This window comes from Mytilus californianus, unplaced genomic scaffold, assembly GCF_021869535.1.
Source record: "Mytilus californianus isolate M0D057914Y unplaced genomic scaffold, xbMytCali1.0.p SCAF_25, whole genome shotgun sequence".
In the NCBI taxonomy this organism is placed as follows: Eukaryota; Metazoa; Mollusca; class Bivalvia; order Mytilida; family Mytilidae; genus Mytilus; species Mytilus californianus.
Window position 1 is genome coordinate 1,611,376 of NW_026262674.1, and position 19,715 is coordinate 1,631,090.

At 33.6% G+C, this 19,715-nt stretch overlaps 2 protein-coding genes across 2 annotated transcripts; both read left to right on the forward strand.

The window, feature by feature from the left end:
• The first annotated feature begins 2,637 nt into the window (after positions 1–2,637).
• LOC127732473 (zinc finger protein 658B-like) lies at positions 2,638–7,240 on the forward strand. The gene is made up of 2 exons (XM_052241511.1): positions 2,638–2,707; positions 4,420–7,240. Exon 2 carries the CDS (start codon positions 4,543–4,545, stop codon positions 7,045–7,047), a length of 2,505 nt encoding a protein of 834 aa, XP_052097471.1. The 5' UTR covers positions 2,638–2,707; positions 4,420–4,542; the 3' UTR covers positions 7,048–7,240.
• Positions 7,241–15,830: 8,590 nt separating this feature from the next.
• LOC127732502 (gastrula zinc finger protein XlCGF57.1-like) lies at positions 15,831–19,715 on the forward strand. Its single transcript, XM_052241537.1, has 2 exons — positions 15,831–15,909; positions 17,570–19,715. The coding sequence occupies exon 2, from the start codon at positions 17,620–17,622 to the stop codon at positions 19,456–19,458; it is 1,839 nt and encodes a 612-aa protein (XP_052097497.1). The 5' UTR covers positions 15,831–15,909; positions 17,570–17,619; the 3' UTR covers positions 19,459–19,715.

Here is a 19,715-nt window from a genome sequence, read left to right on the forward strand (position 1 = left end):
AAAGTTTATTGTTTCAATATTTTTAGATTCAATATTTTATTATAGTCTCACCACATACACACATAAAATGGGATTCACAGAAATAAACATGAAACATTAAAACATTTCCACTGTATATGCACCAATCTTAAAAGGATTTATGAGAGACTTTTAAGACATAATATATACATATAAACATATTTTTTACTCATTTACATTTAAAATTTACAGTGTCCATACTAAATGAAATTAAAACATTTGTTTCTTTAAGAACTAGTAAAATAAAATACCGTTTTTTTTCAATAAAATATTGTTGATGTTTTTGGCAACTATAGCAGCAACATTGTCGTTATTAAATAAAAATATAAATTTTTCGCTATCTGGTAATAGGTTAAAATGTTCATTAAAATGTTAAGCTTAATGTATTATGATTTGTCTTAAATCTACATATAATGGGCATTTTAAAAGGACGTGAAGTTCATCTTCAATAGTAGAGCTACAAAACATGTCATCTCGTGGACTTCTTTTCTTTCATACCTTCCAGTTTCTATTTTAGTGGAGCTACCCCACATCTAAATCTTGCAAAAGTACTGTTGGTTTTTAATTGACAGAATATTTTTAACAAGAAACAGTTGTTCCATAAAATATTTCTTTAGCCTATTTCGCTCAGTTGAATAGAAAATCAAATTTTAACTGTTCTGTAGTAGAAATGTCATCATGTTATTGTTTGTACGTATCTAACATGTATCATTATATTAAAATGTCTCTGAGTCCCAGCCAAGACTCACTGAATAAACACGAAATATTTACAGACAGATAAATAAATTTTACACAAAAAGTCATGAATCTGAATGAACGTTATGTACGATGAAGTTAATTAAGAGTTCATAAGAAAGTAAGTAAGAATATAAATTTTATTTAAAGTTGGAACATATATACACTATAACAGATATAATATAAACTTTGATGAGCTCTATAACCGACTATCATATAAAAACCACAACGAATGAACGTTACACGATTAGAGATGAACGATTGACGAATGCACGTTCCACGATTATATACGATTGATGAACGCACGTTACACGGTTAAGAATGAATGATTGATGAGCGCACGATACACGGCTAAGAATGAATGAACGATGCACGCACATTACACGGAAAACACACGGAATGATGAATGATGAGCGCACGATTGGTACACGCACGAAACACGCACGATACACGATGAACGCACGGAAAAATGGTCAGTTTGAATTTTAGAAGGTCTGTATGACTGTGATGTATGTGGGAAAGGGTTTAGCCGGCTTGATTATTTACAGATACACATGAGGACTGTAATGTATGTGGAAGAACCTTTAGTAAGCATAATAGCTTAAAAAGACACATGATGATAACGCATTCCGTCGACAAACCTTATGGCTGTGATGTATGTTGTTAAGGCTTTAATCAGCTTTATTTTTTAAAGAGACACACGAGGACACATACAGGTGAAACACCTTATAACTGTAATGTATGAGGTAAAGTGTTAAGTGAGCATGGCACATCGTTACAGATTCATACGAGAACAAACACAGGTGGTAACAATAATGACTGTGATTTATTTGGTAAAAGAATGAGAAAACATGCATGTGATCATACTGATATTATAGGGAAAAGTAGTATTACATTTTCCAGGCTTTAGGTTGGCTTTTTGTGTAACCAAGGCGGCGAAGGATGTCAACTGTGAATGAATGTAAGGGTAAAATACATATACAATTTTAGGTCTATGTCAGGAAAATATAAACTTTTTTGTATGAGGCTGAGAAACTAGGGAAGGGCGAGGTTCTACCGAGCCCTTCCCCAGTTTTGCGCCGAGTACAAAAAAGTTTATATTTTTATGACATTGACCTAATATTGTTTTTATACTGCAACTTAAATTAATACATTGATAGCTTTTTAAATCGTAACACAAATGTCAAACAAAGACAATAACTGTTAAAAATGATATTTGTCTCCAACCCATGCTTTTAAAAAAGTAACAAAATTTATAATTTTGACCCTAAATGATTTGATTGATATGTAACATAAATCACAGAAAGACATTATATATATGCACATCGTCAAATGATTAAAATCAGCTGGGCAGTATATTATTTGCCTCTTACCCATACTATTGGAGTTTTTGCGATCAAAACATTAAAATTGTTGGAGATCAGACGGACGGACAAGGTGAAAACAATAGAAAGGGCTCCAACATCCACTATATGCCGGTCAAATATTATTCCAATGAAATTTACTAGTGTAGATTTAATTCACATCAAATAATGCTTTTCATTTGTATAAACGCTTAAAGAGGTTTTTCGTGATATCTGGGTTCTCAAAATAAAATTTGCACTGAAAAAAAGCTTATTTTGAACACATGTAAATTTTAAATATTAGAATTAATCTAAAAAACGAATGGTGCCGCTAAAAGCCTATAATTTATTATTTTGTTTATATTCAAAACTTGTATTCAACATCTTCAAAGAGTTCTCTTTGATCCTGGTTAATTTTAGGTACAGTGACATAACAATTGAAGAACTGATTTAAAATTAATGTTCCGTAAATATCTCCTTACTACATTCTATTTTTTGCAATCGTGCGTTCCATAGGTATATCTTTATTATCTCCCTTTGAATTTTATTTTGAGGCGCACGTCACGCTAAGGTTAAATTAAGCTCGTTTACCTTTACTAGTCTAACAAATGGTAAGTTTTTGTATTTTTGCATTTTGATAAAGTAATTTCTGTATTCGCTAAATCAAGATTAATATAAAAAAAAAGTGTGCATTTTTAACCAAAATCACGTTCATCCGAAGTCCTTTGTTAGATTGGAAAATATATGGAAAGCCTATTTAACATTAATAAGTTATAAGAATCTCCCTAGTTTTTACCATCAACTCGATGTACAATGAACTTTTAAAATAAATGAGAACTAGAATGCATATGATATTTGCACAGGAATTTGTCTCTGAGGATAATTACCTTTTTACTTTAATATATGACATATATTGATAATAATCATGATAATATATTTGTATTAAAGGTATATCCCCCCCGCAGGTGCCTGTTGTTTTGAGGCCTGTTTGATGTTCATTCAGTATTGTTCTTTGTAACTGTCAGTGTGAGTGAGAAAACAATGTCTCTCCAGTCATGCGCATTTGCCCTTTTTTAGTCCACTACCGACGAAGTCGAAGGGGACAGTGGGACTTTAGGTTGCACTCCGTCCGTCGGTCTGTCTGTCTTCAACATGCAGAAATTGATTCAGTGATGTTTGGTATATTGTTTTATCATGACAAGGTACATATCAAGTTCAAATATTGTTCCAGTTTGATGAGTTTGTGCAGAGTTATGGTCCTTTGACTTAAACAATTCACTAAAATAATCAGTTTTCTTCATTTTTTTGTGTCATTCTTGAAGATATTGATTTGATAATTGGTGATTAGTTTTATCATGACATGTTACAGATCATGTTCGAATTTTGTTCCGGTCTGATGATTTTTGTGCAGAGTTATGGTCCTTGGACTTAGAAAATTCACTTAAATAATCAGTTTTTCGAACTTTTTTCGTCATGTTTAAAGACATTGATTTGAAAATTGGCATATAGTTTTATCATGAAAAGATACAGATAAAGTTCGAATTTTGTTGCGGTCAGTTTTCCACAATTTTGTTTTGTCATGCTTGAAGATATTGACTATTTGTGATAAAGTTTACATCATGACAAGTTATAAATCAAGTTAGAATTTTGTTCCAATACAATAAATTAACCGTTTGGGGAATACGTATTGTCATGCAATACTCACAGAATGCTTGTTAAAATTTAGTTTCATTCTTTATATTAGATGAGAGAGACGAAAGATACCGAATGGACATTTAAACTCATAAATCGAAGTAAACTGACAACGCCATGGCTAAAAAAGAAAAAGACAGACAAACAATAGTACACAAGACACAACACAACATATTAAACTTAAGACTAAGATCACTAGGCAACACGAACAAGAAAATGTTTTGACTAATGTGTAGTTTTATTTTATTCACTTAGTAAGGGATCAAGTTACCATTTAACTTCAAGGACAAAGGAGGGGTTATGTTTTTCGTCTGAGTCGGAAACTTTTTATTCCATGGAGAGCATGAATATTTTTGTTTTTCAACGCTATCAATCAAATTATTTTTTTCAATATTTAACACTTTAAATTGAGGAGAGAATCTGGATTCAGAACTTTTTTTGTCATCTGCATGACCACAATATATTTTTTTTAATTTGGGTTCAGAATATATTTTTTAGAAAAAAGACATAACCCCCTCTCTCTTAACATAACACATAAGTTCACATTGCTGATTAAGTTTCTTTGACGAATATATGTTATATGTAGTTGGATTTTATCAACTAAGTTATACTTAAATTTTATCATTTTTAGTTTGGCTGAATTATGTTTAAGAGTGGACAAGAAGGTGCATGGCATTAGAAAAGATTTTATCGTGAAAATTTAGCATTCTCCGTTACAATCTCTGTTATTCTAACCTGACTAGACAATTCTAAGATGTTTCGCAGTGGTCATGGTGGACAGGAGTTGACGGGAAAAGATAGATTTTCAGAAACAAAAAATAAAGAGCTTTTAACTGTTATCTCCCCCGACCAACCAACAGAAAATTTAGAGACGTTCCACGGCAGACAGGACGAGACAGAAATAAATATGGTTTCTGATACTGAAATCTCCCCTGAACAACCCACAGACAATTTAGAGACGTTCCACGGTGGGCAGGACAAGACAGACCCTGAACAACCAACAGACAATTTAGAGATGTTTCACGGCGGACAGAACAAGGCAGACCCTGACCAACCTACAGACAATTTAGAGATGATCCATGGTGGACAGGACAAGACAGAAACAAATATGGTTTCTGACACTCAAAATATACTAACAGTCATCCCTCTTGATCAGACTAGTACAGACCAACTGATGGACAAGGCATATCAGACTAGGAAGAAGTTTGATGCTGGTAATGAATGGGGTAAAGAGTACCAGGGAAGTGTGTATGGTAAAGAATGTCATGGTAATGTTTGTGCTAAAGAATGTCATGGTATTGGTTGTGGTAAAGAATGGCATGGTAATGTTTGTGGTAGAGAATGTCATGGTAATGAATGTGGTAAAGAACGTCGTGGTAATGTTTGTGGTAGAGAATGTCATGGTATTGGTTGTGGTAAAGAATGGCATGGTAAAGAGTACCAGGGAAGTGTGTATGGTAAAGAATGTCATGGTAATGTTTGTGGTAAAGAATGTCATGGTAATGTTTGTGGTAAAGAATGTCATGGTATTGGTTGTGGTAAAGAATGTCATGGTATTGGTTGTGGTAAAGAATGGCATGGTAATGTTTGTGGTAGAGAATGTCATGGTATTGGTTGTGGTAAAGAATGGCATAGTAAAGAGTACCAGGGAAGTATGTATGGTAAAGAATGTCATGGTAATGTTTGTGGTAAAGAATGTCATGGTATTGGTTGTGGTAAAGAATGGCATGGTAATGTTTGTGGTAGAGAATGTCATGGTAATGAATGTGGTAAAGAACGTCATGGTAATGAATGTGGTAAAGAATGTCATGGTATTGGTTGTGGTAAAGAGTACCAGGGTTGTGTGTATGGTAAAGAATGTCATGGTAATTTTTGTGGTAAAGAATGTCATGGTAGTTTTTGTGGTAAAGAATGTCATGGAAATGAATGTGGTAAAGAATGTCTTGGCAATGTTTGTGGTAAAGAATGTCACGGTAATTTTTGTGGTAAAGAATGTCACGGTAATTTTTGTGGTAAAGAATGTCATGGTAATGTTTGTGGTAAAGAATGTCATGGTAATGTTTGTGGTAAAGAATGTCATGGTAATGAGTGTGGTAAAGAATGTCATGGTAATGTTAGTGGTAAAGAATGTCATTGTATTGGTTGTGGTAAAAAATGTCAAAGAAATATGTGTGGTAAAGTGTGCAAAAGTAATATTTTTGGTAAACAGTCGCAAAATTGTGTGTGTGGTAACGAGTACCAAAGTAATTTGTGTGGTAAAGAGTTTCAAAGTAATTTGTGTGGTAAAGAGTTTCAAAGTATTTTGTGTGGTAAAGAGTTCCAAAGTAATGTGTGTGATACAAATTACCCAAGTAATATATGTGGAAAAGATTTCAACGGTAAAGTGTGCATATGTAATATTTGTGGTAAAGAACGTCATGGTAATAATTGTGGTAAAGAGTGCAAAACTAGTGCATGTGGTAAACAGTGCCAAGAAAAGGCATTCAGCTTATGTAGTAAAGGATTTCATCAGACTCGGGTCTTAAAGAGTCGCATTATAAAACATAAAGGCTATGAACCTTTTAAATGTGGAATGTGTGAAGTGGATTTCAGTAAGAATAAATACCTACAACAACACATGAGGATACATACTGTTGATAAACCTTATAGATGTGAAGTTTGTGGTTCAGTATTTCGCATGTCACATCACTTACGGATACACACAAGAACACATACTGGTGATAAACCATTCAAATGTGATATATGTGATAAGGCATTTAGACAAAGTTCTCATGTGCTGACCCACAAGAAAACACATACAGGTGAAAAACCGTGTAAAATATGTAAATGTGATGTATGTGAAAAGGAATTTAGTCAGCGTCCTGACTTAAACGGACACATGAGAACACATACGGGTGATAAACCTCATCAATGTGAGGTATGTGATAAAACTTTCAGTAGGAAGGAACACTTACGACTACACATGAAAATACATACTGGCGATCAACCGTTTGCATGTAATGTATGTGGTAGAGGTTTTAATTATAAAATCGACGTTCAAAGACACTCAAGAAGGCATTCTAAATGTGTTGAAAGACCTTATAAATGTAATATTTGTGATAAAGATTTTATTCGGAAACAGAACTTACAGAATCACATGAGAATACATACAGGGGAAAACCCATATGAATGTGAAACCTGTGGTCAAACATTTAGTCTTTCAATTTTCTATGCTAGACATATGGCAAAGCATGGTGCTGAGAAGGACAAATTAGTTTAGTTCAAAATAAGCAAAATAAGGAATTCATATGGCTGACATTCTGACCTATATTTCTAAGGGATGAAACTCTAAACGAATTGCCTTTTTGTATGACCATATCTTCATAAACGTTATATATTTGACAAATAGTGTTAAATAAATAGGGAACTATCATTTAACTTTAAAAAAATATTCTGATTAATGTATTCGTCATTAAAATTAATGATAATTTCTTGTAAAAAAATATTAAAGCTTGTGTGGTCCGAAAAAAACCAAACCCTCGATGTCGAAGTTAAAATGGTTGTTCCCTGGCAAAGGAGACGCATAACTGACACCAAGGCACACACAAGAATTGGCAGTTTTTAAAACATATACGAATACACACGTATACAAAGGAATAACCACTTTTTACGAACAGAGCACACACAAATAAACGAAGTGTTTCTTTAATAGACACATTAGTAGAAACAAACAGAAATTACCACTCAGAGACACAACAGAACATGTCCACACACCGAATTACAACTCGGAGACAGTATAAGATAGAGCACATACACACACCCGAATTACCACTCAGAGACACAGTATGATATAGAGCACACTCTAATTACCACTCAGGGACACAGTATTATATAGAGCACACTCGAAATTACCTCTCAGAGACACAGTAAGATATAGAACACACTCGAATTACCATTCAGAGACACAGTAAGATATAGAACACACTCGAATTACCATTCAGAGACACAGTAAGATATAGAACACACTAGAATTACCATTCAGAGACACAGTTTCATACTGAGTACATCAACACACCCTAATTATCACTGTAGAACATAGTATGGTATAGAGTACACACAAACACACACACAACCTAATTACCAATCAGAGACACAGTATTATATAGCATGTATAGAGCACACTCGAATTATCACTCGGAGACATAGAATGATATATATAGCACTCTCGAATTACCACTTAGAGACACAGTATGATATAGAGCACACTCGAATTACCACTCGGAGACACAGTATGATATAGAGCACACTCGAATTACCACTCAAAGACATAGTATGATATAGAGCACACTCGTATTACCACTCGGAGACACATTATGATATAGAGCACTCTCGAATTACCTCTCAAAGACACAGTATGATATAGAGCACACTCGAATCACCACTCGGAGACATCGTATGATATATAGCACACTCGAATTACCATTCAGAGACACAGTAAGATTTAGAACACACTCGAAATACCATTCAGAGACACAATAAGATATAGAACACACTCGAAATACCATTCAGAGACACAGTAAGATATAGAACACACTCGAAATACCATTCAGAGACACAGTAAGATATAGAACACACTCGAATTACCATTCAGAGACACAGTAAGATATAGAACACACTCGAATTACCATTCAGAGACACAGTAAGATATAGAACACACTCGAATTACCATAGCACACTCGAATTACCATTCAGAGACACAGTAAGATATAGAACACACTCGAATTACCATTCAGAGACACAGTAAGATATAGAACACACTCGAATTACCATTCAGAGACACAGTAAGATATAGAACACACTCGAATTACCATTCAGAGACACAGTAAGATATATAGCACACTCGAATTACCATTCAGAGACACAGTAAGATATAGAACACACTCGAATTACCATTCAGAGACACAGTAAGATATAGAACACACTCGAATTACCATTCAGAGACACAGTAAGATATAGAGCACACTCGAATTACCATTCAGAGACACAGTAAGATATAGAACACACTCGAATTACCATTCAGAGACACAGTAAGATATAGAACACACTCGAATTACCATTCAGAGACACAGTAAGATAAAGAACACACTCGAATTACCATTCAGAGACACAGTAAGATAAAGAACACACTCGAATTACCATTCAGAGACACAGTAAGATATAGAACACACTCGAATTACCATTCAGAGACACAGTAAGATATAGAACACACTCGAATTACCATTCAGAGACACAGTTTCATACTGAGTACATAAACACACCCGAATTACCACTGGGAAACACAGTATGGTATAGAGCACACACACACACAACCGAATTACCATTCAGAGACACAGTATGATAAGGGAGCTACCATTTGATTTTTAGGGGGGGGGGGGGCTAGGATGAAATTCGAAAAAAAGGCAGGACAGGAGTTTTGAGTACAAAATAAGGCAGGATGAGCAACTTTGCAAAAAAAAAGGCAGGATGACAATTTATGTAAAAGAAAGTCAGGATAAACTAATAAAAAAAAAAGCCAAGACCGAATACCCCCCCCCCCCCTCCCCCCTAAAATTCAAATGGTAGCTCCCTAAAGAGCACATACATTCAAACGAATCAACAATGTACCACACAGTGACACAGTATTATAAAGAGCACATACACACAACCGAATTACCACCCAAATACACAGTTTAATATACTATACACACTGCACACACCCGAATTACCACTCGAAGACACAGTATAATATAGAACACATACATACAACAAAGTTACCACTCGGAGACAGTTTTATATGGAGCACATATACACAATCGAATTACCACTCGGAGACACAGTATGATAGAGAACACATGCACACGAACGAATAACCACTTACAGACACAGTAGAATAAAAAGCACATACGCACACCCGAATTACCACTCAGACCGTGCAAGGGCTGTACAAAATGTATAACCAGTCAAGGTCGTTAAAACTTCCATCGTTTCGAATTACCACTCAGAGACACAGTATGATAAAGACCATATACGCAGCACCAAATTACCATTCGGTGACGCAGTATAATTTAGAACACATACACACATCCGTACTAAACTAGTAGAAATAAAAATGTGTAAATAGCGAGAACAAATGGCGACAACAAACTTTGCATAATGATATGTGAGGTAAACTTCAGTGAGATTAAGAAAACCCATATATATCATAAATACATCTAAATTGCTATTACAGTGTTAAAAAATACAGGTGTTTATTCAATACGGCAAGCTCTGTCTTGTCCCTAGTGTAGCAAGTAGACCGGTATTTATTCAATACGTCAAGCTCTATCTTGTCCCAAGTGTAGCAAGTAGATAGACCGGTATCGTTTCAATACACCAGGCTCTATCTTGTCCCGAGTGTAACAAGTAGACAGGTATCCATTCAATACGTCAAGCTCTATCTTGTCCTGAGTGTAACAAATAGACAGGTATTTATTCAATACGCCAAGCTCTATCTTGTCCCTAGTGTAGAAAGTAGACAGGTATTTATTCAATACGCCAAGCTCTATCTTGTCCCGAGTGTAACAAGTAGACATGTATCTATTCAATACGCCGAGCTCGATCTTGTCCCGAGTGTAACAAGTAGACAGGTATCTATTTAATACGCCAAGCTCTATCTTGTCCTGAGTGTAACAAGTAGACAGGTATTTATTCAATACGCCAAGCTCTATCTTGTCCCGAGTGTAACAAGTAGACAGATGTCTATTTATTACGCCAAACTCTATCTTGTCCCGAGTGTAACAAGTAGACAGATGTCTATTTATTACGCCAAACTCTATCTTGTCCCGAGTGTAACAAGTAGACAGATGTCTATTTATTACGCTAAACTCTATCTTGTCCCGAGTGTAACAAGTAGACAGATGTCCCTATGCCAAGCTGTATCTTGTCCCAAGTGTAACAAGTAGACAGATGTTTATTCAATACGCCAAGAAATTTAATGAATTCTTACCTTGTTTACTTTTTTTTCCATTCCATTCAGCTTCGTTAGTACCCAATTTTCGGTGGCGATGATACACAGTGAGACTAGATAGCTTATGTTAATGATATCGATGCTATTCATGGAGTTTTTAAAACAACAAAACTATAGATGCTCTGCATGGATTTTTTTTAAACAACTAGACTAGATAGCTTATATTAATAATGCTCTTCGTGGGGTTTTTAAAACAACAAAACTAGATATAGCCTTTGTAAATGGTGCTCTTCATGAGGCTTTTAAATAAAAAAAAAACTAGATAGCTGATGCTAATATTAATGGTGCTTTTGGTGGGATTTTTAAAACAACAAGACTAAATAATGTGTGTTAATAGTGCTCTTCATGGGATTTTTAAAACAAAAAACTAGATAGCTGATGCTAATATTAATAGTGCTCTTGATGGGAATTTTTAAAACAGCAAGACTAAATAACGTATGTTAATAGTGTTCTTCGAGTGGTTTTCAAAACAAGACTAGATACTAGTAGCTTATGTTACTGTTGCTCTTGATAGGGTTTTTAAAACAACAAGACTAAATAGCTTACTAGTATGTTACTGTTGCTCTTCATGAGGTTTCTAAATTTCTGCAAGTAAAAACTGTATATATATATAGCTATGAAATTTACTAGAAGGAAATATGAGCATACAAAACTTGGCATTCATATATTGATATGTTGAAAAAAGTTACAGCCGGTTGCATTGCGTGTGTAGGTAACGGTAATATCTTTGGGTAGCTTGCTTGCTAGCTGAACCGTGAAGTCATTATTAGGTTAGGTACTAAACTTCCCTCCTTTAAGAGTAGCCTTGTCCGACAGATAACCAATATAGCTGTCTGTAGGACAAGGCTACTTATAAAGAAGGGTAGTATACCCCCCTTTTGACTCCTGCCAACTCATTCCAATGCTCCCTCCTATGTATTTATTACCCCCTGTCCATTCCTCATAAATGTCTCATGTAATGAAAATTATATATTTGAATATGGCCAAAGGCACAATTTTTTGGCAGTTAAGCTGCCATATGCTAGCACCCTAGATATGTGTTCTTCCCACTGAATGTTGAAAAAAGTGCTGTTGTTGTTATCTATCTGGCTAATATGTTATTAATAACTAATTGGGCACATTTTTTATACTATCAATTCTGGAATACAAAAAATATGACCAGAAAAACCTTAAATGATCGACGAACAACCCAAAAGTTTTGAAGTTGCACATAGGAAGTACTGCTCAATAGAAATCCTTATGTAGTTTATTTTCCCCTGTACTTTTGGCTAAGATGTCAAAGAACAATTGTATGTAATATTTAATCGCATAAAATCTCTAAAGACAAGTCGTTTACATTTCCCAAATGGCAAAAGTCGTAGGAATATTGTTTGTCGGCAATACGTATTACAGTAGTCCAAGTTGGCGGCAATTTTACCTGTTACATGCTGTTACCTAGTCTTTATCTTCCTCCTCTAGCAGGAGCTTCGCTTCTGCGGCGTACTTCTTTATTAACTTAGAAGACGAAATTTACGTACCTTTTAAATTTGGAGGATTCTGATGATAGAAAGGTAATCATTGTTAATCATGATATTCTTTTTGATTTCAATTAAATGTATGCACATTTGAATTCCTTTTATATTATTCCGTTTATCACATAACTGACCTTGTTAAATTATGATGTTGTTGTTATTTATGAATAAAATTAACCGGAAATCGACGTTGATTGGTCGATATATTTCAAGACGGTCTCACTAATTAGCGACAAGAAGAATTGTAGAGACAGGAAGCGACAAGAAGAAAAAAGTTAGCGATAAGAAGACACATTTAGCGACAAGAAAGTTTATATACTACTAATTAAAAACAATACATTTAGAGAAAAGTCAATTAATTACAGTTGATTATTTTCTGTTTTATAAAGTTTAAAATAATGTTATATTTAGTAGCACTACGTACTTCTTGATGCTTCTTGTCGCTTCTTGTCTCTAATTAGTGGGACCCTTTCAAGATGTCAAACTTGCCGAGAACGAAGTAGAATGTGATATGGATTTAAGACTCAGAAAGATCGTTGGTCATAAGACACACGCAAATGTAGAAAAACTGTTTATACATTACTGTATATAGGTACGGATGTCTGAAAATGTATAAAATCAGCGAAAATCAATAAAAAGCAAATGTGAATTGGGAAATATATGCGGACAGAAGAATTCGGTCTACATCATCATGATCATGACATGAAGCCAGTGTCCGACTCTCAGGCACTTGTTTCTAACCATGGGAAGATCCAGTATCAATGTATATTTAGGAGCGCAAAATATAAGATGATAGTAGATCTTCCCATGCATAGAAACAAGTGCCTGTGGTCAGACTTTGACATTTCAATGTTTATGATATTTTTTCTAAACCAAAACTTTTTTTTTATTTCTGGGCCTTAACATTTACTAAAGACAGGTCAATCAGACCTCACCTTTGATCCCTGTAATAGTAATCCTTTGTCTGATTTTTGTCTCATAATTGTTGTACTGTAGAACTTAAATTGACCAAACTCAGTGTTCTCCCCCGGAAATTAAGTCAACTCATACTATTGCAAACTCGTACCATGTCAATTCGTACCACTAAAAGTCAACTCATACCAACATTAACTACTAAATTTTGAAACTCACAATGTAATTCTATCTGATAGACCTATCAGAGACCATGTGTCAACTTACAACAGACGCAAACTAAAACAAAATATATTAAATGACATGTTTGTTTTAAATTGAATAAAAAAAAAAAAAATTTAACATAATTTTATCTCTCAAACTGCACATCTTTTTGTCAAAAAATCAAACTTTGATCTGACACTTAAAAAAGTATATCCCATGACGATTTCTTTTTAATTTCATGAACAAAACTTGTGTAAATATATTTTATCATGATTGTACGTCTAAATAAACAATATAAATATTTGTATTTGTTTTTATTTCAGTTAGATTCCAATTCTTGGCTTTAATATCATAGAAGTGAAAAGACATACATGTACAATACATGATTCTATCTAGTAGCTGCATTGACTAGTCGTCAAAAAAAATTCCATGACAGCTATGAAACTCGAGACCATTATGACGTTTTGAATATAATTATCTGTACATGTATATCTACAGATATAAGTACATGTACTGTGAAGATTTTTACCAGGTCTTATCATATGACGACTATTCAGACAAATTTAACAGTCCAGCTATTTTTAGAGGCTGTCTAATGACAGATACTTTCAGAACTATGATATGACTGTGTAACTGTTACTACAAAGAGGGAGATACATTGTAATATTGCACACTATTAATATATATATATAAGAAGTACACCCAGTTATCAGTTGTATAAAGATAGTTTGAATTCATAATGATGATACATTGTGCAGATACATGAAATATGTTTTATAAAGTATGTAAGAAATGAAGAACTTCGTATTGAAATATTAAAAAAAGACAGACAAAATATTTGTATAAAATTTGATGTAAATTAAATACATTGGACACTAATAGAAGTACAATAATGTAAAAGAAAATTAAAAAATAAATATGTTGCATCATTGCTAGGCTAACAACATCAATATTTTGTGTAATATGATCCATGCATGACAAACAATTAAATTACACCACCTCATATTGTTCCCAGTATTATTAAATCAGTTTGTGTACTGAGTGGCACGTGCTGATCTAACTAAAAATGCTAATGTGGCATATGAAAACTCTTAGTACATAGTGGAATTAAACTATATACCACTGTGGAACACTGTAATTCTGATGACATTGTTCCTGCATAAGTTTAATTCATTCATCAGTGTATTGATAAGTTGATAGAAGTTAGCGTCTGTATGTCACTGTACGGCCTGCAACAATGAGCAAAACCCATACCACATAGTATTAAGCTATAAAAGGCCTTGAAATGACAATTGTAAAACAATTCCAACAAGAAAGCCAGTGGCCTGATTTATGTACAAATCAAAAATGAAAAACAAATATGATATACAGCAACAAATGACAACCACTGAATGACTTGGGACAGGCACACACATAATCTGGCAGGGTTAAACATGTTTAATGGCGCCAAACCTTCCCCTAACCTAGGACAGTGTACATACTTCTTCTCACACATTCAATCATCGAAAGGATACATATTTTAAAGTAATTTAAAAACGAATGATAAACGTTTGAAAACAAATGGTATATTGTTAGAGAAAAGGGTGTAGGATATTGGAAATCAGTTCAGCACATGTACAAAAAAAATCTGATACATGAGATATAACAAGCTGTGATAAACAATTAAAGCAACACTGCCACTGTTTTCATAATTACTTTTGCCTTGGTATTTATTAACTGCCTATAGCGCTTACAGTGTTTTGATTTTATTTCATCGTTGATATTTTTATAAAATTCATTAGTGACATTTTTGACTTCATAACAAATCAATATTCTATATTTTTTATTCTTATAAATATTTGTTTAAATTTGGCATGTTGGGGCCGAATCGGCATGGAACGAAACGACAAGTTCCAGTGAATCGTTTCTGATAAATCCTTGTCACGGAAAGCTCTAAAAGACATTGCATTTTAAATGAAATAAAACAACGGTTTAAAAATTTTAGTAGTTTAGATATTAAATCACAATTTATTTCGCTTATGTCTTCTGAAGATATTTTCATACACCATGCAGAAACTCGGAAAATAATTGGAAAATTTATCCTCTCATAGGAAAGTTTCCTTAAATGATAAATAGTTGTAGTAATGCCCAGTGACCCGGCACCCCCTCTTGACCTTTTTCATACAGTATTTTCTGTCGAGATATGGCTTCAGAGATAAAAGACATACTCACCAACTGTTCATATTATTTGTTTTTTCTATATTTAAAATTGGTATTTAAAGGGTTCTCTTTGTTTCCAGTAAATTTGAGGTACATAGACATATGAATAACGAACTTTCTAATAAGGTTCCGTAGAATTCTCTGTATTACGATTTTTGCAATCGTGCGTTCCATAGGTATATCTTTATTGTCTCCCTTTGAATAAGGTTTTGAGACGCACGTCACGTAACTGTGAAATTAAGCTCGTTTACCTTTACTAGTCTAACAAAAGGTAAGTTTTTATATTTGTTGCATTTTAATATTACAATTTCTATATAGGCTAAACCGGAAATAATAATAATATTGTGTATTTTAAACTAAAATCAATATCATCAAAATTCTTTGTTGGATTTGAAAATGTAAGGAAAGCCTATTTAACATTAATAAATAATAAGAATCGCCCCTAGTTTTTACCATAAACTCGATGTACATTGAACATTTCAAATACATGAGAACTAAAATGAGTATGATGTTTGCACAGGCATTTAATGCAAGGGGTTTCTGAAAAAAACCAACCTGTATACTTAAAGATATTTTTTTACAGAGACAATTGCCTATCAGGTTCGTCATGTATTGTTTTTCTTGCATGTTTCCACTGTATCTGTGGCCAAGTTAATACTTCCTGTTATTTCGAAGACTGAATTATATAATTTTATACAGGAGCAACCATTCAACTTCAAAAGAGTATGTTTTTATTAAGTTTTACCATTGTTCGTCCGTCCGCCCGTCCGTCGTCAACATGTCGGACATTAACTCAAAAAAGCTTTAACCAATTTGCGTAAAACTTTGGTGAATTGTTTATATCTCTTGACATGAGCTCCCTTTCGTTTTTTATAAATTTTTGATTTTATGTTTCCGAGTTATGGGGTTTTAATCATTAAAAAAGGTGTGTTTTTGCAGTTTTCGGACAATAATTCAAAATTGCTTACAGCAGTTATTATGAAACGTTGGCAAATTGTTTATATCTATTGACCTGAGCTCCCTTTTGATTTTTATAAATTTTAGATTTTACGTTTCCCAGTTATGGGGTTTTATTCATTAAATAAGGTTTCGAACAATAACTTAAAAATGCTTTTTGCAATTCTCATGAAACTTTGGTTAATTGATTATATCTTTATTTACGTAAGCTTCCTTTTGTGTTCATAAGTCTCTGATATAACATTGACAAGTTATTGAACTTAATTCTTTGAAAATGCGACGGGCATATCATGCGCTCATGGCACAGCTATTTATTATTACTATTTGAATTTTTTTTTCTTTCAGGTGATCAACAGCCAACTAATTTACATTTTTATCATTGTTTATGCAGTAATGATTTTGAAAGTGTATAACTTTAAGAATAAGAATAAGAATTTTATAAGTTTAAAATCCAAACAATAGGATTGTTACTAAGTAAACACACAAACACACAAACAGACAAACAAACAACAAACAAACAAACACACACACAAACAAACAAACAAACAAATAACCGTGAAAACGATAGACATAAAACAATAATAACATCATGAACATGTAGCATTGAAAAAAATCTAGATTATTGATATTTATTATAATACTATTTTTGACAACAAATAACTAGATAACGCCGTTGATCGCTATACATGTAACTGTCTGTGTAAATTTGGAAACAATGTCGCCCAGTCATGCGGTTTTACCAGGCTTTCTTAAAATTTAGTCTCAATCTTCATAATAAGATAATTAAATACTAGTAGATATAACATGCATAAGAAGATGTGGTACTAGTGCCAATGAGATAAATCTCCATCCAAGTCACAATTTGTAAAATGAAAACTATTATAGGTCAAAGTACGGCCTTCAACACAGAGCCTTGTTTAGAAATTCAAAATGGAATAAACTGTGTTTATGACTATTTTTTTTCTTTTTTAAAGACTTGAGGCCAGAAAAAAAAGGGAAAAAAAGATTGAACAAAACAAGAGAAATGACGGGCAACAAAAATACAGCGAATTCTATGAATGTATCTCTTGGTCAAAACACAGGTCACTTTTCAAAGGAAGACACGAGACTCACTGCTGATTGTACTGGTCATGTGTGTAGTAAAGGATTGGAAAAAGAAGAAATGTTCGAGAATATTTGTCAAGTGTGTGATAAAGGGTTGAAAAGTGTTGAAAAGTCCGAAACTTTTCAAGTGTGTGGTAATAGATTGAAAAGTTACGAAAAATCCGACACTACTTGTCAAGTGCGTGTTAAAAGATCTAGAGCGGTAGATAAGTCCGAAGAACATATAACAATTCGATCTGGCAATAAAACGTTTAAATGTGACATATACAATAAAGGAAATAATAAAACACTTATCATACAGTCGCATACTCAAAAACGAACTCAGTCTGATGATAAACGTTTTAACTGTGATGTATGTACTAAAAGTTTTAGTCTTGAACAGCACTTAAAGTCACACATGCGTATACACAATGATGATAAACCTTTTAATTGTGACGTGTGTGGGAAAGCGTTTAAACGACCCAGTCAATTAAACTCTCACATGATTATGCACAATGATGATAAACCTTTTAACTGTGACGTATGTAGGAAAGCGTTCAAACGATCTAGTCAACTAAATTCACACATGCGTATACACAATGATGACAAACCTTATAATTGCGGGGTATGTGGTAAAGATTTTAATCACCGACAAAATTTACAAAGACATATGAGTATACACATTGGTGATAAACCTTTTAACTGTGATGTATGTGGTAAAGGATTTAGTCATAAACAGATCTTAAACTCACACATGCGTATACACAATGATGAGAAACCTTTTAATTGTGACGTGTGTAGGAAAGCGTTTAAACGATCTAGTCAATTAAGTTCACACATGCGTTTACACAATGATGATAAACCTTATAATTGTGATGTATGTGGTAAAGGGTTTCATCAACCTAGTCAATTAAAGACACACATGAGAACACACACTGGTGATAAACCTTATACCTGTGATGTATGTGGTAAAGGATTTGCTGAAAGTGGTAGCTTACGGCCACACATGAGAACACACACTGGTGATAAACCTTATACCTGTGATGTATGTAGTAAATGTTTTAGTTATAAGCAGCACTTAAAGTCACACATGCGTATACACACTGGAGAAAAACCTTTTAAATGTGACGTATGCGATAGAAGGTTTCGTCAAAATAGTGTCTTAAAGACACACACTAGAACTCATACTGGTGTCAAACCATATATATGTGATGTATGTAATAAAGGATTTAGTCGACGTGATACCTTAAATGGACATATGAGAACACATACGTTTGAAACACCTAAAAAATGTAAAGTATGTGATGAAGTATTTCGACAACGACAAGATTTACTAATACACATGGGAACGCATACTGACGAAAACCCCTATACATGCAAAATATGTGGTAAATCTTTCAGTTACAAATGCCATTTAAAGGTACACACGAGAATACACACGGGTGATAAACCTTTTAACTGTGATGTATGCAGTAAACTGTTTAGCCAACGATCAAAACTACGTATGCATATGAAAATACACACTGGTGAAAAACATAATTTTAAGTGTGGTGTATGCGGCAGAAGATTCCGTAAAACTAGTGATTTAAAGAATCACACGACAACACATACTGGTGAAAAACCGTATTTGTGTGATGTGTGTGGTAAAGGATTTAGTCGGATTGATACCTTGCAGGAACATATGAGAACACATACAGGTGAACAACCTTATAGATGTGATGTATGTGAAACCAAATTTCGTCATAGGCAAGACTTACGGATGCATATGAGAACGCATTGACAAATCCTAAACATGTGATAAATGGACATGATGTATCTAATTTAATGTTCAGATACTCACATACAGAATATGAACGTCTGACTTTTCAAATAAAATGTGTGCGCTAATGGTTTAGTCAGAACCAAATCTTATTCTAATATTGAACATGTTGAACTCTCAAACTAAGTTATCCTCAAATCCATATAATTATATTACACGTAGAATAATGTCGTATATCATGTACTTACTCAGTTTGAATAATATAAAACCAAAATTGA

Excerpts from the sequence above, each read along its gene's own strand:
- LOC127732473 (XM_052241511.1), top strand. The coding sequence starts at position 4,543 with ATGTTTCGCAGTGGTCATGGTGGACAGGAGTTGACGGGAAAAGATAGA.
- LOC127732502 (XM_052241537.1), top strand. The coding sequence starts at position 17,620 with ATGACGGGCAACAAAAATACAGCGAATTCTATGAATGTATCTCTTGGT.